At 40.2% G+C, this 22,952-nt stretch overlaps 1 protein-coding gene and 1 non-coding gene across 17 annotated transcripts in view; one reads left to right on the top strand and one right to left on the bottom strand.

Annotated features, from left to right (window-relative positions):
* The window catches only part of zgc:110045 (uncharacterized protein LOC664755 homolog), a 269,628-nt gene that overhangs the window by 7,167 nt on the left and 239,509 nt on the right, over positions 1 to 22,952 (bottom strand). For 14 of the 16 annotated variants that reach the window (XM_043690087.1, XM_043690071.1, XM_043690074.1 and 11 more), the window contains one exon: positions 18,390 to 18,559. In XM_043690087.1, the coding sequence (XP_043546022.1) occupies positions 18,390 to 18,559 (170 nt within the window). Of the gene's footprint in view, positions 1 to 417; positions 1,413 to 18,389; positions 18,560 to 22,952 lie in introns of those variants that run through there. The other 2 variants (XM_043690086.1, XM_043690088.1) reach the window with 2 other exon arrangements.
* trnae-uuc lies at positions 8,250 to 8,321 on the top strand. Its single transcript has one exon. It is a non-coding gene; the product is annotated as a tRNA-Glu (tRNA).

Below are 22,952 nucleotides of genomic sequence, written 5' to 3'. Positions count from 1 at the left end.
CAGGGTGGGATTAGATTGGTCAACAAATGGAAAGGGAAATGGGGAGGTAAAAGAGGAGAGATTAGGATCAAGGGGGGAACATGTTATGTGTTAAAGAAGAGAAATAACAAAAGGGTATTTAATGATTTTGATGATGAAACATTACTGAGACCTCAAAGTCTTTTCAAATTAAAAATTTGATATCATGAGTAAAATTAATCTGAGGAAATGTATATAATGACTAATGATGGAGAAGCAAACTTGAAGACCAAGAATTTAAAATATTTAAGATATAATCTCCAGCACAAATAAAATCATCTGAATTGGAAAGGTTTTCAAATACTATTTTTTTCATATAAGAAATTATATTACTATAAGTACTCTTGTCTGAATTGTTTTACATAATTTTGAAAAATAACAACATGATAAATTCAAGGAGTCAGAAAATTTTAAGACCGGTTCATTGAATTGTAATTAAAATTAACCACATTATTTATTAAATGTTGCATTGTTTCCATTTCCTCCTTCAGTACAGTACAAACACAGCTGTTGCAATATTTTGAAAAATAGATTTTCAAATATAATACTAATTGAAATATAAGAATTAAAATTCATTTAGAAGTGCACAGTTATGCTTTATAAACCAAACTTATACAAGGGCACTAATCCTATATGTAAAGATACACTAACAAATTACTGGAGTATAAAGGGTAAATTAAAACAATATTTTCTCACATTTCATGTTGATATAGCACATATACATTTATGATACATTGTACACTATTAGATATAAGTAAAAGTGCAAAAGATCAGTTGACTTAATTTTAGATATTTGAAAAGTTATAAAATTATTATATTATGATAATAACATGCTTACTGATTGTTAGACACATAACTATTGCTATAACAAGATAATTTCCAACAAGCAACAAAACCTTCCTTTTATCTTTACAGTATATATTAGTGCTGGAACTATGATTTAATAATACTGTTTTAAAATCATATTAGAATAGGCATTCTACCAAATTAATATTTTTACACAAATTTTGTACTGGCTATTGAATATGACATTTTTAAGTTTTCTCAATGCAACTTGGAGATATTAACAATATACAGTCAGACCCCATTATTACAAACCCATGGGGAATGGCCAAGTAGTTCTCCTCATTGGGACTTCATTCTATCGAGGGTTGAGCTGACTTTATTCCTTTACCACAGACACAGCTGCTGCACTGGGTTTTCCAACTGTCGCACATGAGCTGGAATCATGCCTGGTGATATCATTACGCACTTCCTGTGAGTGTCAAAACAATGACTACTGACCAGCTCATAATAATGGGGTAAAAACCTTTGCAAATGTGGGAGTTGAGCTGTAAATCATTGAGAAACAGTTGCTGGTTTGCTTGATTTTAACAGGGGTTGAACACTATATGCTGTAACAGAAAGGAAATTGTTCTAATGGAAGGTTTGTAATAACCAAGTTCACTATAAAGAGGTTTGACTGTATGATTTCTAATCTAAACTTAAAGAACAGTATTAATCTTAAAATATCAATCAATATTTAACTAGTAATTACTTATTTTTAAATCAGTACTTTCCTCAAAGATTGGGACTGCATCCTGTTAAATAACTTCATGTTTACAAAAGAAAGACAATTTGTAGTAATTTATGATTTTCTCCTATGTTCCTGCTGCACGAATCTGTGCACTTACAGGTTTTTTCAAAAATCTATTTGCTTTCCAAAATATTTTGGAAAAAGGAATCATACAGATTATTAATTGTAGGAAATCCACTTCTGGGAGAATAGAACTTAAGAGCAGAGATGTTGGTATAAAATGTTTGTCTTCCAACAGAGGCAGGAATAGGGTTAGGAAACCTGAGACCATTGAGATTTTGCTGGCAAAATGGGCATCCTCTTCCTTTTTGATCCCATACTGTTCTCATACAGCCATCTGTTTTGTCAGAAAGGCCCTGGATCACGACTCCATATAATATCCATTTAGGGTCATTAAAGTGCTTTAAAAAGTGCAACACTTTCCTTTCTCTTAAAATGCACTATTTTCACCTGTGGTGTATGTTCTGTGAGCATTAACAAAATTGAGTCATAACCCCTTCTTCCAAGTCAGAAAGAGCTTGAGATTGATGTAGAGCAACTTCATTGCAGCATTTTCTTCATACTTTTAACACACTTAACATTTGGCTGGCAACGAAAGGATTCTCTGCTTGGGAGGGTACCCCACAAAGTGAATGTCAGATGCCTACACTCCAAGCACTATTAGGGGTCACTGTGGCACTGATTTGTTTTTTTTTGCTGGGGATTCATGTAAACATTCCACAGACAACCTGGTATATCACAGGCAAAAGCACAGACATAGCTTTTTCGTCAAGGTGAGCAGTTTATCTTTTTTGAGACAAATGCTGCATCAAAGGCCCAGGAAGTGACTGGTTTGGCTTCAGTTGCTAGTTTCCTAAGATGTGGAGGAGCCATTGTTGGAGTGGGATGGACAAAGCTAAAAATCACACAACACCAGGTTATAGTCCAACAGGTTTATTTGACAGTACTAGCTTTCGGAGCGTTGCTCCTTCATCAGGTAGCTGTGGAGCAGGATCATAAGATACAGAATTTATAGTGAAAGATTACAGTGTCATGCATGTAACTGATACGGTAGATTGAACAAACTTCGATTGCTGTTAAGTCTTTCATCTTTTAGAATGGGTTGCAGGTTTTGGTTGACTAATATGTAAAACCAAGAACCTCTTTCAAATCGCATTCTCGAGATAGCAGGGTTATTGTTATGGATGATTTCAATGTTCCCAATATCGACTGGAACCTCCTAAATGCAGATGGTTTGGATGGAGCCACTTTTGTCAGGTGTGTCCAGGAGGGTTTCCTTACTCAGTATGTAGACAGGCAGACGAGGGGAGAGGCCATTTTGGATTTGGTGCTCGGCAATGAGCCAGGACAGGTGTCAGATCTCGTGGTGGGAGAGCACTTTGGTGACAGTGATCACAACTGCCTCACATTTAGCATAGCCTTGGAGAGTGAAAGGAGTAGTTACCAAGGGAAGATATTTAATTGGAGAAAAGGAAATTATGACGCTATCAGACAGGAGTTGGGAAGTACAGTTTGGGAGCATTTGTTCCACAAAAAGGGCACAACAGACATGTGGAGACTGGAGCAGTTGTTACGAGTGATGCTCAAATTTGTTCCTCTGAGACAGGTAAGGAGGGGTAAGATTAAGGAACCTTGGATGATGAGAACAGAGGAGCTTCTCATCAAAAGGAAGAAAACAGCTTATGTAAGATGGAGGAAGCAAGGATCTATCACAGCTTTAGAGGACTACAGGCTTCCTAGAAAGGAGTTCAGAAAGGGACTGAGGAGAGCCAGGGCGGGGGGCACGAAAAAGGCTTGGCAAGAAGGATTAGGGAGAACCCAAAGGCATTTTAATCATATGTAAGGAATAAGAGAATGATCAGGAAGAAGGTAGGGCCGATCAGGGATAGCGGAGGGAACTTGTGCGTGGAGTCTGAGCAGATAGGGGAAACCCGAAATGAGTTTTTTGCTTCGGTTTTCACTAAGGAAAGGGAACTTGTTGTAAATGAAAACTTAGAGGAGTTGGGATACAGTCTCGGCCAGATCAAGATTGATGAAGTTGATGTGCTGGAAAGTTTGGAAAACAATAAGATTGATAGGTCCCCAGGGCCAGACCAGATTTATCCGAGGCTGCTCTGGGAAGTGAGAAAGGAGGTTGCTAAGCTGCTGGCAAGGATATTTGCCTCCTCACTCTCCATGGGAGTCATACCGGAGGATTGGAAGGAGGCGAATGTTGTTCCTCTTTTCAAGAAGGGTAATAGGGAAATCCCTGGCAATCACAGACCAGTCAGTCTTACATCTGTGGTCAGCAAAGTTTTGTAAAGAATTCTGAGAGATAGGATTTATGATGATTTGGCAAAGCATAGTGTGATTAAAGGCAGTCAGCATGGCTTTGTGAGGGGCAGGTCATGTCTCACAAATCTTATTGAGTTCTTTGAGCAGGTTGACAAAGGTCAAGCAGTGGATGTGGTGTATCTGGACTTCAACAAGGCATTTGATCAGGTTCCCCATGGTAGACTCATTCATAAAGTCAGGAAGTATGGGATATAGGGAGATTTGGCTATCTGGTTTCAGAATTGGCTGGCTGACAGAAGGCAGAAAGTGGTTGTAGACGGAAGGTTTTCTGCCTAGAAGTCAGTGTTCTTGGGCCTCTGCTCTTTGTAGCTTTTATAAATGACTTGGATGAGGAGGTTGAGGGGGGTGGTTAGTAAATTTGCAGATGACACAAAGGTTGGAGGTGTCATCAATAGTATAGAGGGCTACTGTAGACTGCAGCACGACATAGACAGGATGCAGAGCTGGGCTGGGAAATGGCAGATGGGGTTCAACCTGGATAAATGCGAAGTGATGCAGTTTGGAAGGTCGAACTTGAATGCTGAATATAGGATTAAAGACAGGATTCTTGGCAGTGTGGTGGAACAAAGGGATCTGGGTGTGCAAGTACATAGATCCCTCAAAGTTGCCACCCAAGTGAACAGGGTTGTTAAGAAAGCATATGGTGTTTTGGCTTTCATTAACAGGGAGATCAAGTTTAAGAGCCGTGAGGTTTTACTACAGCTCTACAAGTCCCTGGTGAGACCACACTTGGAAAATTATGTCCAGTTCTGGTTCCCCTACTATAGGAAAGATACAGAGGCTTTGAAGAAGCTGCAAAGAAGGTTTACCAGGATGCTGCCTGGACTGGAGGGCTTGCCTTGTGAAGAAAGGTTGAATAAGCTCAGACTTTTCTCTCTGGAGAGAAGGAGGAAGAGAGGAGACCTGATTGAGATATACAAGATAATGAGTGGAATAGATAGAGAGAGTGTGTGTGTGAGGTTGTGTGTTGCATGTGTGCGCCTCTCGTGGGGTGTACTTGTGTCTGTGTCTGAGAGAGAACGTGTGTATGAGAGAGGGTCTGCGTGAGTGTGTGAATATGTAAGAGTGTGCATGTATGTGTATGTGTGTGAGAGTGTGTAGTGTAGTGGGGTGTAGTAGAGTGACATGAATCCAAGGTCCCGGTTGAGGCCATCCTCATGGGTACTGAACTTGACTATCAGCCTCTGCTCTGCCATTCTGCGTTGTTGCATATCTCGAAGTCCACCTTGCAGGATGGTCACCCGAAGATCCAAGACTGAATGTTCCTGATTGCTGAAGTGTTCCCCAACTGGGAGGAACACCTCTGTCTGGCGATTGTTGCGCAGTGTCCATTCATCATGTTGTAGCATCTGCTTGGTCTCGCCAATGTACCATGCCTCTGGGCATCCTTGCCTGCCGTGTATGAGATAGATAATGTTGACCAAGTTAAGTGAGTACCTGCCGTGTACATGTCCCCATGTGTAATGGTCGTATCCATGTTGACACTCTGACATGTCTTGCAGTGGTTGCCCGGACAGGGTTGTGTGATATTATGGTTGATATTGTCAAGAGGCTGCATAGTTTGCTGTGCACAATGACCTGTTTAAGGTTTGGCAGTTGTTTAAAGGCAAGACATGAAGGCGTGAGGAAGGTCTTGGCAAGGCGCTCATCCTCATCAATGATGTGTTGCAGGTTGTGAAGAACATGATGTAGTTTCTTCACTCCTGAGAAGTACTGGATAATGAAGGGTACCCTATCGGTCGGATCCTGTGTCTGTCTTTGAGGAGGTCATTACGGTTTCTCACTGTGGCACATCGGAACTGGTGATCAATGAGCTGAGCATCGTACCCTGTTTTTATGATAGCGACTTTCAGCACCTTCTATTAATGAACCAAAACCTGCAACCCATTCTAAAATATGAAAGACTTAACAGCAATCTAGGTTTGTTCAATTGCATGTATCAGTTGCATGCATGACACTGTGATCTCTTGCTATAAATTCTGTGGCTTATGATCCTGCTCCACAGCTATCTGATGAAGGAGCAGCGCTCTGAAAGCTAGTACTTCCAAATAAACCCGTTGGACTATAACCTGGTGTTGTGTGATTTTTTTTAAACTAGTTTCCTCAGGTTTGAGGGATGGTGGTCTGCCCATGTGAAAATAAGGACTTCTACATAAACTGCAGAGCAATACATTAAAGGTTAATCAAGGAAGCCTCATCTTGGATAGTGAACAGAAGGAGGAAGAATTTCAGCAGAAAGATGAGAATAAAGAGGAAGGTCCATAGGTGAGGCCTTAAAGAAAGGGTAGAGAGCATTGTCATTGAGGGTATGACTAATGAATACAGGATATCATCATAGCCAGAGACCTTCAGTGCAATGGCACTTTACATGGCACTTTCCTGAGTGTGAAGGCTGAAATCAGAATTGAATGTTGGAGATATCAAGGGAAGGGCATTGGAAATTCTTTCTTGCAATCATATATGTGGATTTTTCTCAAAATTAACTGAAAGTAGTGTGAATATTACAGCTGCTTCTGAGTTACATGATTTCTTGTATAATTCTTATGGTCTTTATATTTCATACGGGATTCTCCTATCAGGGACACAGACAGGAGATTTTGTGGCAGGGAGCTTGAATCTAGGATAGTATAAATAAAAACCGAAAGAACTGCAGATGCTGAAAATCAAAAACAAAAATTGAAATTGCTGAAAAAGTTAGGCAGGTCTAGGTGCAAGTGTAGAAAAAAATCAGAGTTAAAGTTTTGTGTTCTGTGATCCTTCCTCAGAACTCTGAGGAAGTTCTGAGGATAGTATGTTGTTTTCTCAGTGCCAGGATTAAGGACATTCAGTTGAAGCATATTGTCAAAAGGGAGAGCGAAAAGTCGAGAGTTGTACACATTGGTGAGAATGACATAGTTGGGAAAAGAGCTAAAGCATGCAGGGTGAATATAAGAGGTTAGGTAGAAGGTTAAAAACAGAACAATAGGCCCTGCTTACCATTGAGCTACTTGAATTTCAGTGGCAATTAGAACAGGAAGTGGATCATGCATCTAGTTAAGAGGCTAAGAATTCAGAGGATGGTGAGATTCTTCCAATATTGCGTGAACTATCAACATTCTGTTAAGACTGTTTAATCCTGAGGATGGTGTCCCAGTGGCTGGGCAGGCTGTTATCACTGATTCCATTTAGCCATCAATCTGCCACCCATGAGATAGTCGTGTTCAGGCATCTGAGCTGCTCTCTCGTCACTACCAGGAAACAAATGTCTCTGCACAGGATATCCTGTATCCATTTGCTGCACTGCACGTACACCAGGGGAATCACCATCAGGTTGGCCATTTTTTTGTGACGGCTTGTCATGTGTTCCCAAATCCAGGACATTGTGGAGGTCATGACCACTGTAGACTGCTCCACTTAGAAGATGTAGCTTTGCAGTGTTTCAGGGGACTTAGCCAGATACATTTCTGCAACTGCAGGATCAAATTGGCCTGTGGCACATGAGTCAGCATGTGTGGTTGTCATGCCTTTCCTTGTTATGAACTTTATGTTAAATTCTGCTGGTGAGGAGAAGGTTTAGATTAAATTAGGTTAGATTACTTACAGTGTGGAAACAGGCCCTTCAGCCCAACAAGTCCACACCGACCCTCCGAAGAACAACCCACCCAGACCCATTCCCCTACATTTACCCATTCATCTAACACTACGGGCAATTTAGCATGGGCAATTCACCTAACCTGCACATTTTTGGACTGTGGGAGGAAACCAGAGCACCTGGAGGAAACCCACGCAGACACGGGGAGAATGTGCAAACTCCACACAGACAGTTGCCTGAGGTGGGAATTGAACGCGGGTCTCTGGCGCTGTGAGGCAGCAGTGCTAACCACTGTGCCACCATGCCGCCCACTTGGCACAGGTTTGGTGGCCTAAACGTCATATTCTATTTAACTGTCTGACAAGCCATGTCACATTGCACTAGGGCCAAGAGATTCCTGAAACATTTATCACCTCCTTTGTGGTGGGGATAGGTCTGGGAGCCTGAAGTGTGCAGTGACCTGTGAAAGGGAAGGCATTGAGATGGGTGTAATCGGTGAGAAGATGTGAATGGGACAGAGGGGTATAACAGGTGAATTCTTGCTATGGTGACCTGCAGAACTGTTTGAGATGCTGCATGGTATATTTAAAAGTCTGTAACTTTCAGCAGTGAGCAGCAAATAACAAGTATAGCATAGTGCTGAAAGAATTGAATAGAATGACAACGTTGACAATTCAATAGTCCTTATAATTTAAGGGTTACATCTCACCTTCAGCGACCTCTCAGAATAGTCTCAGTTAAGATCAAGACTCCCTGGTGGTCTAGTGGTTAGGATTCAGCGCTTTCACCGCCGCGACCAGGGTTCAATTCCCGGTCAGGGAACGGGTGCTTTCTGGGGTGGCACAGTGGCTCAGTGGCTAGCAGTGCTGCCTCACAGCACCAGGATCCCAGGTTCAATTCCAGCCTCGGATGACCATCTGTGTGAAGTTTGCACATTCTCCCCGTGTCTGCATGGGTTTCCTCCGGGTGCTCCAGTTTCCTCTCACAGTCCAAAGATGTGCAGGTTAGGTGAATTGGCCATGCTAACTTGCCCATAGTGTTAGGTGGATTAGTTAGAGGGAAATGGGTCTGGGTGGGTTACTCTTTGGAGGGTCGGTGTGGACTAGAAGGGCCTGTTTCCACACTGTAGGGAATCTAATCTAATCTTTCACATATTTGTGCTTTTAACTGTACTATATTGGACAGATCCCCTGATCTCATCCCAGCATAAAGCTCGGTCTGCATCCATTTGAGACTTACAAATTTTATTTGGAACACATTCCAGCTTCCAAAATGCAAAAGCTTGGAGAAAAGTCAGTTCAGAGCTGAGTTCATATTTCAGAAGCCACAAACAGATCTGAGCATTCTTTCCCATCTCTAAAAGAAAGTTTGGGCCATAATGCTAAGTTTATTTAGAACTTACATTAGAGGTCTGATTGCCACTTTAAAAAAGAAAATTAGAAGGTACCTAAAGATTTGCATGGATGATACAAGAACTAAGAAGATATACTAATCAGGAAAGATTGACTAAGTTGAGACACTTTTCTCGAAAAAAGAAAAGTCAAACTTGACCTCATAGAGGTTTCTACAAAAATAAAAGAGTTAGGGATACATCCACTAATGGGAGAGATTAAAATTAGGGCCATAGACATAATATAGCTACAACAATAACACCATAAATTAATTCTAGAGTTTTTTTTTGTCCAAAGAGCAGTTAGAAAACAGAATTCCCAAACAAATGCTGTTGAGGGGAATAACATAGATATATATAATGGGAAGGTAGTTAAACACAAGAAAAAGGCTTCTACAGATATGTTGAAAGAAAATGGATGAAGTTGAGTATCACATGGATCATAAACAATAGTGGTGACCTGTTGGTTTGCAGGGTCAGCTTCTTGCTGTATATTCTATGTCATTTTTTGTAATACACATCAGATGAAATAACAGAGTGGTTAAAAAGGCATTAGGCATGCTATACTCAGTCCTTTGAGTATAGGAGGTGGGAAGTCGTGTGGAAGTTGTACGGGACATTGGTGAGGCCTTTTCTGGAATACTGTGTCCAGTTCTGGTCACCCAGTTATAGGAAGGATATTATTAAGCTGGAGAGGGAGCAGAAGAGATTTACCAGGAAGTTGCTGGATTTGGAAGATTTGAGTTATAAAGAAAGACTGGATAGGCTGAGTTTTTTTTCACTGGAACATAGGAGGTTGAGATGAGACCTTATAGAAGTTTATAAGATAATGAGGGGTATAGATAGGTTTATTTTCCCTATGATGGGGGATTTCAAGACTAGGGAGCACATCTTTAAGGTGAGAGGAGAGTGATTTTTTTTACACAGAGGTTGGTTCATGTGTGGAATGAATGTCCTGAGTAAGTGTGGATGTGGGTACAGTTACAATGTTTAAGAGACATTTGGATAAGTACATGAATAGGAAAGGTTTGGAGGGATATAGGCCAGGAGCAGGCAGGTAGGACTAGTTTATATTGGGATTATGTTCGGCATGGACTGAGTGGACCGAAGGATCTGTTTCCGTGCTTCATGACTTTATGGCTCTATGAAAGAAGTAGAGGCATACATGTAATATAACTAGAAAATAATTCAAAAGGAAATTGTAAAATAATCTTTCAACAGAAGGTGGTTAGAAAAAAATTCTCTGTCAAAACCTTTGTCAAAGCAGATTCTAAAAATATCTTTGAAACAGAATTAGATTGTTATGTTAGAAAGGTGTATATTGCTAGGTAATGGGAGTAAGTGGGAGAGTAGGAATAAACTAAATGCTCTGTGTGGTCAAAATAGTATTTCAGAGTGCATGGGTAGAATGGATATTTTTGTGCTATCATATTCAATTCTATTCATTAATTAAGGTAAGGGAACTAAAGCTTGATCACATGGGGTGTGTGTCCTATAATATGTGGGAAGTCATGAACACTATTGCTGACCTAGACAACCATGTGCAGGAGATGCCACCTGCTGCAGTATTTGGAGATTAAGCAGGAAGTAGGGTCACTATGACACATCTGCAAGGCTGAAGACCATGCTGATGGTACATTCAGAAAGGTGGTCATACAACCTGAGCATTCAGGTAGATACAGAATGGCTGACCGCCAAAAAGCCTGACTGAACAAGACCCCAGGGGTCCTGCTTGCTAATCACTTTTCCATTTTGGATACTGGTGCAGATGTTGGTTGCTCAGAGTAATGCAGTCAGAGCCATATTTGTGACATAATGAGTGACTCAACTGTATAAGAGAGGAGAAAGAAGAAAGGATGTGCAATAGCTATGAAGGATTCACTGGATAGGAACAGACAGATGTATCTGCAGCTGTAGATTTTACTCCAGGACGGGATGTTGCTTCCCAAGTGGTAAGGTCAAGAACATCACAGAGTGATTGTGGAACATTCTTTTAGGGAAGGGTGAACAGACAGAAGTCATAGTCCACATTAGTACCAATGACGTGGCTAGGAAGTAGGATGTTGCCTGCTGTCAGAATTTAAGGAACAGGGCAAAAAAGACTAACAAGCAGGACGTCAAAAGTAGTAATCTTCAGATTACTCCCAGTGCCACGTGCAAGTGAGCACAGACATAGGATGATAAAATGGAAGAATGTGTAGCTAGAAAGATGGTGCAAGAGGGAGCATTTTAGATTTTTTGAAGATTAATGAATTGGTGCAGTGAATGAGAAAGTATGAAGTCTGAATCAGAGTTACTGTGCATGTGTCTGAATGCAGTGAGAACAGTAAATAAGTTACAGTTACAGGTGATAAGACAGTTACAGGTGATGATTGTCATGTGGAATTATGCTATTGTGGGAATAACGGGGATCTGAGTCAAAAAAAAGGGCAGTATTAAGTGTAAATTCCTTGGTACGAGGTGTTCAGAAAATACAGGAAAGAGAAAAAGGAGGACAGGAGCAATGCTGGAGAAAGTGGAAGCTATTAGTGACAAAATCAAATTGGATAGAGTTGAGTAATAAAAAAGTGGAATTACAATTGCTCACTGTAGACCACCAACTAGTGGGAAGAATTTGCAGAGAAATTACAGAGAAGTGTTAATGTTTTAGAGTTGTTATAATGGGGGTATTTAATTACCTGAACATAAACTGGAATAATGTAAACTGAGCAGGAAGGCAAACTTTAAATGTAGCTGGCATCCATAGCCAGTTGTCTCTCCTCTTAACCTGGATTGTTCTGTCCGTCTCTCAAAGAATTTACCTCCCCAGATGAAAATCTTATCTTTCAGACTAATGACTTGCCTGGATCAGATTTACAGGGCTAGGGCCTGTCCCATCTCTATGCACTCAACCTGGGAATGAAAAACAGGGCCTCTATGTCTAAAAGTCCTTTCATTTTAAAAAATATTTTTATATTCTTGGCTAATTTTATCTTCTTCTTCTGTACATGACTCCCTTTTGAAAGCTAGCTTTCAGTGCCTATCCAAAGGTAATTGTTCAGTTATTTGCAGTGCATGGTGACAGATTGATTAACCACAGGATCATCACAAATAAGCCTGAACTTGCCACTCAATGTGTGCTCTGAGCGACAATTGTTAAGTTGCAATCAGGAGCAGGCTGATTTTCCACCTCAATATCCAAGCATACTGAGCCACATCGCCTTCTTCCCTTACCTATTTCTGTGCAGTTTAGTAATGCCCTAGGAGCGTGAAATGTGCAAACCTCAACATCAAAGTTTTGCATGTTAATTTCTGCCTGAAACCAATTTATACAGAAATAACGATCACAGATATCTGACTGCATTATTTTCTTGAAATGAGGTCTGTCAGTTCTCTATTCACATGATTTGCAACATATTCAAATTATTTCTTAATTACTAATGATTTCTTCTTCACTTGGAAGGGGTGCTTAACTAATTAGGTTTTGTTTTCTCCTTTTCAAATGGAAATTCATACAAGAAATCCAGTTACTAACTTCCTTCATGCTATTGAAATAGATTACTCTTCTATTGCTCATGAAAATAAATAATAGTAATTCTCTTTACATAATTTATAGTATGGAGATATTGCTTGCTATCACATTTCATGTTCTGTAAATTGAAGCTCGTTTCATGATGTTATTGGCTGCTTTTTCAATCTTGATGTTCATCACATGCATTTTTTTTCCACTGTGTTCTCTTTACTGGCATTTGACTGCATTTTGATTTTAATTCCGGGAAAACACTTACTCATTGGTTAGGTTTCACTCTAATACCCTAAGGAATCAGTAACAAAATCAAAAAAAGCTATTATCATAGCATAAAGCACTATTTAATGATTATTAGAATCCCTACAGTGTACAAATAGGCTATTCTGCCCTACAGGTCCATGCTGACCCTCTGGAGAGTAACCCACCCAGAGCCATTCCCCTACATTTATCTCTAATTAATGCACCTAACCTACACATTCCTGAATACGATGGGTAATTTTAGCAAGGCCAATTCACCGAAACTGCACATCTTTGGATTGTGAGAGGAAACCAAAGCACCTGGAGGAAACCCACGCAGACACAGAGAGAATGTGTAAACTCCTCACAGTCACCTGAGTCTGTAATCAAACCCGAGTCCTTGGCACTGTGAGGCAGTAGTGCTAACCACTGAGCCAGCATGCCACCCAGTGAGATAACAGTAGGTATTAAAGATTTAATTCATTGCCACAGAAGGCTGTGGAGGCCAGGTCATTGAGTATATTTAAGACTGAGATAAATAGGTTCTTGAGTATCAAGAAGATTGAGGGTTACAGGGAGAAAGCGGGAGAATGGGGTTGAGAAACTTATCAGCCGTGATTGAATGGCAGAGCAGACTTGATGGGCGAAATGGCCTAATTTCGCTCCTATGTCTTATGTCTTATTCCCTCTTGTATAAATAGATGATACAAAATAGAATTCCCAAATTGGAAGTGGCTAACTTAAAAGGGATGAAAAGTTTCCCAGCCAGGGTAAAACCGAACAAACATTCAATGGAAAAGGCTAATCTTTAAGGAACAGATAGTTGACGTACAAGTTGGATACATTTCAACAAGACAGAAATACAGGAGAACCAAAGCTTGGTGCTGTGGAAGATGAGCTAAATGATGAAATGTAAAAATGCTTGATGCATATCAGGTAAATTATTCAAGTGAGAAGTAAGCCAAATACACTTGGTTGAGAGGAGAAGTCAAGAGGAAAATAAAATTGGAAAAGAGAGAATGTAAGATAGAATAGCAGCTAACATAAAAGGCTTGTAAATAGTCAGCAGGTGGTAATGCCTAGGGTGATGCATTTAAAGGACAAAGAAGCGCAAAACCAATGTAATTTGATTTGTTGAGAAGAAAGAGGATGTTGATATCAGTTGAAGTGGAGATAGGAGTTAAAGCCAGGTGGAAGGCTGAACTGTTAGGAGGATGCAGAGATGCTTCAGTGTGATTTGGATAAGTTGAAAGACAAAAGCCAGATGAAGCATAATGTGAGCTTATCCATTTTGGTAGCAAAAAATGGGCAGGCACATTATTAGCTGAATGGCAATAGATGGGAAAGGGGGAGGTGCAATGAAACATGGGTGTCCTTGTACACAAGTTGATGAATGCAAGTGTGCAGGTGCAGCAGACAGTGATGTAGGCAAATATTTATGTTAACCTTCATAGTGAGAGGATTCAAGTGCAGGAGCAGGGATGTCTTGTTGCAATCATACAGGGCCTTGAATATCCTGTGCACTTTTCATTGAATCCCTACAGTGTGGAAGCAGACCATTCAGTCCATGAAGTCCACATTGACTCTCCAAAGAGCATTCCTCCCACATCCAATTCCCCTAACCCTGTCCCTGTAACCCTGTATTTCATGTGGCTAATGCACCTAACCTGGACACTACAGGGCAATTTAGAATGCCAATCCAACTAACCTACAGATCTTTGGACTGTGGGAAGAAATTGGGGCACCTGGAGGAATTCCATGCAGACACTACGAGAATGTGCAAACTTCACACTGACAGAGGCTGGAATCGAACCTGGACCCCTGGCACTGTGAGGCAGCAGTGCTAACCACTTTGCTGATCATGTTCTCCTTACCTGAGGAGGTTCTGACTATGGAGGGAGTGCAACAGAGGTTTCCTAGGATCCCTATAGTGCAGATGGAGGCCATTTAGGCCCATTAAGTTTGTATTGACCCGCTGAAGAGCAACCCACTAAATCCTAATAACCCCACATTTACCATAGCCTGCACATCCCTGACACCACAGGGACATTTACCATATCCAATTCACCTAATCTCCACACCTTTGGGCTGTGGAGGGAAACCAGAGCAGCTGTTGGAAACCAACGGAGACACTATGAGAAATTGCAAACGCCACACAGACAGTTGCCCAAGGCTGAAATCAATCCTAAGTTCCTGATGCAGTGAGGCAGCAGTGCTAACCATTGGATCACCGTGCCCCCATTTACTGATGGCAAAAGTGAGTATTGCAGATGCTGGAGATCAGAGTCAGGAATGTGATGCTGGAAAAACACACCAGGTCAGGAAGCATCTGAGGAGCAGGAAAATCGATGTTTTGGGCAAAAGCCCTTCATCAGGATGAAGGTGGGCTTTTGCCTGAAATGTTGATTTTCCTACTCCTCGGATGCTGCCTGATATGGTGTACATTTCCAGCACCACACTCCTGGCCCCATTTACTGATTCCTGACAGCAGAAAGGATTGATCAGGCAATGCTTTAAAATGGTGCACATAGACTTCCAGTGCCACACAATAGAATTGTGAGCAATATTTGAACTAATGGACAAAAAGAGTCAGCATGGACAGTGCATGGATTTTATTTGGGCAGGAAAAAGGTTTGTATGGTTTTCCCAGTGGTCAGTGTTGGGACCCTTGCTCTCCCAGATATATTAATTATTTAGGCCTGGGAACAGAGAACAATTACAAAATTGTGGAAGGTATGAAGCTTGGAAGCATTGTAAACTGTGAGGGGTATAGTCTAGAATTTCAAAAGGACATAGACTAGAAATTCAAGAGGACAATTGCTACAATAGTACAAGTGCCTGGTGAGACCACACCTGGAGTACTGTGTACAGTTTTGGTCTCCTTACGAGGAAGAATGTTCTGGCTATGGAGAGAATGCAACAAAGGTTTACCAGACTAATTTCTGAGATGGCACAACTGAGGAATAAAGGGAGACTGGATTGGTTAAGAATATATTCAATGGAGTTATGTAGAATGAGTGGAGATCTTATAGAAACCTATAAAATTCTAAGTTAAAAATCACACAACACCAGGTTATAGTCCAACAGGTTTAATTGGAAGCACACTAGCTTTCGGAGCGACGCTCCTTCATCAGGTGATTGTCAGGTGATTGTCAGGCAATCACTTGATGAAGGAGCGTCGCTCCGAAAGCTAGTGTGCTTCCAATTAAACCTGTTGGACTATAACCTGGTGTTGTGTGATTTTTAACTTTGTACACCCCAGTCCAACACCGGCATCTCCAAATCATGTATAAAATTCTAACATGACTGGACAGGTAAACATGTTCCTGATGGCCTGGTCTAAGGATATAGTGTAGGCCATTTAGGACTGAGATGAGGTGAAATTCCTTCACCCAGAGAGTGGTGAGCTTGTGGGATTTTCTGCCAAAGCAAGATGTCGAGGCCAAAACATTGAATGTTTGCAAGAAGGAAATAGATATAGCTCTTACAGGTAAAGGGATCAAAGGACACATGGAGAAAGCTGGAACAGGGTACTGAGTTGGATGATCAGCCATGATCATACTGAGTGGCAGTGCATGAAGGGCCAAATGGTCTATTCCTGCTCCTATATGGATGAAATTCAAGACATAGAAGTGCGAGGTTTTGGTAGGAAAAGCATGGAGAGACAAAATAAAATAAAAGATTCAATTCCAAAAGGGGTGCAAGAGCAGATGAACCTGGGTGCATATGTGCATAAGCCATTAAAGTGGCAGGACAGATTGAGAAAGAAGTTTGTAAAACATACAGCATTGCAGGTTTTATTTAGAGAGCATAGAGTGTAACAACAAGGAAGTTATGTTGAACTTAGATACAACATTAGTTTGGCCTCAGCAGAAGTATTGTGTTGAGCACTAGGTGGACATTTTAGGAAGGATGTGAACAGATTAGAGAGAGTGGAAAATAATTCATAATTCTTGTAAATATAATTACAATTGTAATTTATAATGAATTTATAAGAATTATTCCAGGGATGAAGAATTTCAGTTGTAAGATAGATTGAAGAAACTGGGACCAATCTCTTTGGAGAAGTGAAGGCTGAAGAGAAATATACTTGAAGCACCCAAAATTATGGAAGTATGGACAAAGTAAATAGTTCATGTGAAGTGATGCATTTTGGAAGGTCAGGTACAGGTGAAAATTATACAGCGAATAGCAGAACCCTTAGGAGTATTGATATGCAGAAGGATCTGGATGTGCAGGTCCACAGATCACTAAAGTTGGCAGCGCAGGTTGATAAGATAGTAAAAAAGACCTACAGCATGCTTGCCTTCATTGGAAGGGGCATTTAAAGAACTTCAGTTAGGTCACAGTTGGAATATTGTATACAGTTCTGGTCACCAGACTGCCAGAAGAATGTTGATGCTTTGGAGACAATACAGAAAAGGTTTACCAGGACATCGCCTGGTATGGGGGATTTTAGCTATGAGGAAAGATTGGATAGATTGGGTTTATATTCACTGAAATGCAGGAGATTGAAGGGCAACATGATAGAAGTTTATAAGATTATGAATGGCATGGATAGCGTGGGAAGTATGAGGCTTTTTCCTAGGGTGGAGAGGTCAATTACTATGGGACTCAGGTTCAAGGTGCCGGGGGGAAGTTTAAAATAGATATGTGAGGCACATTTTTCACACTAAGGGTGGTAAGTGTCTGGAATGCTCTGCTAGAGCAGGTGTTGGAAGCAGACACAATAGCAGCATTCAAGAAGCACTTGGACGAATGCATGAACTGGAAGGGACGAGAGGGATACTGATCCTGTAAATGAAGACAGTTTAAGTATGAAAGGGCAGTGCAGGCTTGGAGGGCTGAAGGGCCTGTTCCTGTGCTGTATTGTTCTTTGTTCTTTGCTCTAAATGTTCTCACTTGTGAACAGGCAAGCATAGATTTAAAGTTATTAATAAAAGAAGCAAAAGTAATATGAGAAGTGATAAGCCAGGCCAGGTAAGGACAGACCTTCTTCTCTAAAGGGGATTGAAAAAGATGGGTTTTCATGACAATCAATGATAGTTGTTACATGGACAGTTAACTACCTTTAATCCAGCTTTATTAATTAAATTCCATCAGCACCATGATGGGATTTGAAATCTTATCCCCCGAGCATTAACCTGGGCTAAGAGATTATTAGGCCAATGATATTACCATTATATTCCTGCCTCTTCGTACTAATTGGCTTTTATCTGATAACAGGCCCAATAGTGGAATAGTGGAATGAGGCCATGAAGTGGCCCTTAATTGATCACTTACTGTCCATCTTTGGGCACAAAGCAAGGGTCATCCTCAACACTTTCCATCCTGATCATGATCACATAATGATGTGTATCGGGGTGTGGGAGGAAAAGAGAGAGGTGGGACAGTGAATGGGTAACTACACTGCACTTTCCTACTCAACCTGCTTCCCAGCCCACTATGGGTGAGCATTAAAGTCCACCTTTCTGCATAGATCCTGCTTGACCTGCTGAGTATGACTTACTTTTCTCTTTTTATTTCAGGTTTCCAGCATTTTAATTTTCTAAAAAAAAATTTAAATGTTAATTTACTTACTATTTCTAAAAAGTACTAAGCAGTATTGAGGAACAGTCATAAGTTCCTAAATTGGATATTATGATTGCAGCATTTGCCCTTAGACTGAAACAATCAGTGTGCCATTTCTTACGTCAGTGTCTAATATACTTTCTTCTTGCAAGTTATATCAAAGAACAATAAATACTGCACATACCTTGCATTTATTAGGTATTGTGCCAGGCTAATATTAGCAGGAGATCCTGTGATGGTAATCTGTCGCTCTGTGGAACCTTCTGTTGCATTGGCAATCTTGATCTGTGCTCCTGACATCTGCCTGATTTCATTTATTTTGCTCCCTTGTCTGCCAATGATACATCCTATTAACTTAAATAGGAGAAAAACAGAAAGATATTTAATCGGTTGTTCCAGTAGACTTCCAGAAACAGCTAATGATAAATTAATAACTGTATTTGAAATCTATTTCTACTGTGTACATAGCAATTGAAAAGCACTGCACAAGAAAGAACTGCATAATATTGAACTTGCAAATTAATACACTTGACAAATTTCCTATTTAATAGATCATACATAAGTACATTTCAAAGCAGGATCAGAACATGGAGCAGGCCGTTCACCTGCCAGAAACGTAAGTTGGATATGGAATCTAGTTTCATTAATCTTCCAAAAAGTTTTAAATCCTGGGGAAGTGAGAGCTTCAAACAAGCAAGTGTTCTGCCTTTCCCTCTGCATCAAGTTTGGGGAAGCATCCTGGTATTCCTAATCAGCCCCAAGACATGCCCCTTTCAAGTCTCAAGAGCAGCTGTTGACCATTCCACCTTCCAAAGGTAGATCATAGCATGTGATGCTGAAGCACCATTCTAGCCCTGGGAATTCTGTCCTATGTAATTGACTTTGTAAATGACCTATTTGACTCAGAGAACCAAGAGACCTGCACATCATACTTATAGAGGTGAAGCAAGCCCCTAACTTACTATTAATTTATGTTGGACCTTTACATTTTGCAATGATACTTCAAACCATTTATTGTACAACTGCTACAGAAATTATAATTTTACCTTCCGATAAGTGTAATGTAGTAAATTTAATATAATATTGCAAGGATGTTTTAAATAGGAATACTAGGTTTCCTTTAATTTGATTTGAGTTTTGCTCAGAATTGCTTTTTTATGGCAGAGAATTCCACAGGCTCACCTTCTTCCCCTCATCTTCATCCTAAATGGCCTACCTCATATCCTTATACCTAGAAGACTGTTTTATTATTATAAAAAAAAACTCTTCCACAATTTTGCATCCTTTAAATATGTTTTGGAATTTTTAAAAAAAATTATGGTTTGTAGGCATCTCTGGCTGGACCAGCATTTATTGCCCATCTCTCATGCACTTAAGGTGGTGGGGAGCTTTCTCCTTGAATTGCTGCAGTCTATGTGCTGTAGGTAGACCCACAGTGCCATCAGGGAGGGAGTTCCAAGATTTTGACCCAGTGATACTTAAGTAATGGCAATGTATTTCCAAGTCAAGATGGTGAGTGGCTTGGAGGGGAACGTGCTGATGGTGGTATTCCATGTCTTTCTAAATGGAAGTGGTCATGAGTTTGGAAGGTACCGAACAAAATGGTTAGTTGAGTATAATGAGTCATTCTTAATCAGGACTCTTATATGAATGATGTGACAGTTATTAATCCCCTGCAACAACAGGTCAGAATTCTATGCTTTATAAATGAGATATGACTAAATGTTGGCAGGCTGTAATAGTCATTTAAAGGTCACAGTGCTGAGTGAGTATTAAAGGGCACAATCCTTACAGTACTTGCATCTCCAGTGAAGGATGTAACCCATGGAGTTGCAAATTTTTAATTAAGAAACCAGCGTATGCTTTTGTTTTCACAGCCTGTGCGGTCATTTGTTAGAGCAGATTGGCAGCCCTTGTATCTGATTTTTATTCCATAAATTTCAATAGAATAAATACTATTCATATTTAATAAAGGGTGGTTGATGCTGTTGACCAAATTACCAATGAGGTGTTAAAAAAAAGCAATTCCCTCAGTAACTTTCAATTAAGTTTCAAGACTGTCAGTATTTAGGGGGAAAAAAACTTGCTTTTAACTGCTTTCATTGGCTCACTGCCCTTTTGGAACACATAAGCAGTCACATAGTGTAAATACGGTTCAGACATTCCAGACCTTGGGAAAACACGGACAGAGCTGTGGCCTGAAATTCTGGGTGCTGCACCATCCTATTTAGCTTACTATGAAAATTCAGTTAGGGCAGAGGTGTAGAACAAGAAAAAAACAGCTGCTGCTGCTGCAAAAAGACATGTCTGGACGCATTTCTTTCCCAGTCCAAGAATTCCACCTAACAATGCCCTCTTTGTTCTAGTGGTTCACATGCCATTCAAAGCTCCAACCAGTACATTTGTAAGGCAGGTTAAAAACATCTATCTTTACCTAAACAATGGGCTTAATTATCATCTACATTCAGTGGAGGACAATCTATAATTTTGTGTAACTGTCTAACATGATGGGCAGCTGGCGCATTCATGCTTCCAGCCTATTTTGAAAATTGCAACTTCAGGGGTTTCACAGCTATCTACCCACTAGTGGCAGGTAACAATTAGACTAAAGGGTCAATTCAAGACACTTCACATGCCATCTAGAATTTTCCAGTCAGAATATGGGGCTCCAGTGAGGCCAAAGCCTTGGATAGAGATGCCATCCCATCAGCAGAGCAGGGGCTCACGATGCCCTATTTAATTTCTCTCTCACTACTGCCCAGCCTTAATTGCTAAAGGGTTATTGCAGCTGCAAGTCTATGATGGGGGATTTCCCCTTCACAATTCTGTTCAGGCAGCTGTAGCCACATTTTACATTGAAATTTTAGCAAGTTTTCAGAGGTGCCCTTACAATTATCTTATCTATTTTAGCAGTTTCTGTCGCTGATTGCAGCGTCACTGATCCTCCAGTGCTGAAGGGCTTGTTATTACTCCTCCAGAGTTGGGAACTCATCCACCATCTTTGTTGGACAGAGCTCCCGTACAAGTGTCAGGTAATGACCTCATCAGTAGGAGACAAGCTACGTATGTCCAATAGACATTCAATGGCATTAATTTCACTGAATCACTCATTCTTAACATCCTAGCAATTAGCATTTACCACAAACTGAACTGGACCATCATATAAATACTGTTGATATATGAGCAGGACAAAGGCTTGGAATTCTGTGGAGAATAACATACCTCATATCTCTTCAGTGCCTGTTAATCATCCAAAAGGCACAAATCAGTACTATGATGGAATATTCTTCATTTGGCTGGATAACTGCAACTACAACGATACTCAAGAAACCAGAATAAAGCAGCTTACTTGAATGACACCCCATTCACCACTTTCAATATCTACCCACTACAATCACTGATGCACAATGCTAGCAGTGTGTACCATCTACAAAATGGACTGCAATAATTCACCAAGGCTCCTCCAACAGTACCTTCCAAACTCATAACCTTGAATACATTTAAATACAAGGAATGCAGAAGTTTGGGGACACCAGCACATGCATATTCCAAGACAGACACTGTTCCTTCACTGTTTTTGGGGCAAAGTTCTACAGCTCCCTTCCTAACAGGACTGTAGATGTCCCTACACATTAACAGTTACAGAAGATAGCTCAGCATCCTGTCCATTGGGCAAGCCAGGAGGAGCAATAAATGCAACATCTATGAAAGTAGAAAAGGCAAGTAGTGCAGAAACTTGGCACTGAAGAGATGATCAGCCATGATCTAGAATAGTGGAGCAAGCTCGGTCAGCTGAATGATTTACTCCTGTTCCCATGTTTCAATGCTTTAAGGGCAAATAAAATATTTTTAAAAATAAATATTGAGAAATGCATACTCAAGTTTATAGCTTTTAGTCCTCTTTAGTGAGGCTTCTTATGTCACTCTTCCAGATGAGTATTTGAATATAGATCTTTTTAGAATTGCCTCGGTGGGTGAAAATGGAAAATGGTGTTCCTTGGCCTGGAAAGCTAAAAAAAAGCTGATAAAAATACTTCAGCTATAGAAACAATAGTTATGGTGTTTGATTTATCAAATATTTATGGGGACAAGGGCACTTTGAGAATAACTGAAAGTTATATTGATCGTCATTCCCAGTGGTGTAGAGTACATTCGACAAAAAAAGTGACCCAAAAAAGTTCAAGTGTTAAAGAGATGCTGGAAAGAAAATAAATCTCCAGGATAAAATGGAATGACGTAAGTCATCAATTGTTGGATTGATTTGCAAGAAGGAATGCATCCATAGAGAGACTATTTGAGATCCTATAAGAGAGGTATCTAGTATTGTGATGTGGAATTTATAGAATATTGTTTTTTCTTTTGGCTTTTTCTGATTTGGTTTGAAATATTGTTTTTGTATTTTGATAAAGTTATAATTTAAATAAAAGAGGGGTATGTCTTAATAGTATATTAATTGCATAATTAAGAATATTTGGTTGGAGGGCATTGATTTATTGCTTTACCAGATAAGAGCTTGGATTCTGATGCAAATTGCAATAGAGGTATATCATGTGATGTTTAGTTAATTTGGTTTATTGATAATCAAAAGACAATAAAGTGAGACTTTTGGTGCTCTAGATATTGGCTAGGGAGGAGTAAGGTGTTTATAATGTTGCATTGTGAATAAATCTAATAATAAATAAAAGATTGGTGCATGGTTTCCTATTTCTTCATCTTTGGAAATTCCAGAGGCTGCCACTAAATTGGC

This window comes from Chiloscyllium plagiosum, chromosome 5 (genome assembly GCF_004010195.1).
Source record: "Chiloscyllium plagiosum isolate BGI_BamShark_2017 chromosome 5, ASM401019v2, whole genome shotgun sequence".
Taxonomy (NCBI): Eukaryota; Metazoa; Chordata; class Chondrichthyes; order Orectolobiformes; family Hemiscylliidae; genus Chiloscyllium; species Chiloscyllium plagiosum.
The sequence above is the reverse complement of the archived record's forward strand: the minus strand, read 5'-3'. Positions and strand labels throughout refer to the sequence as shown.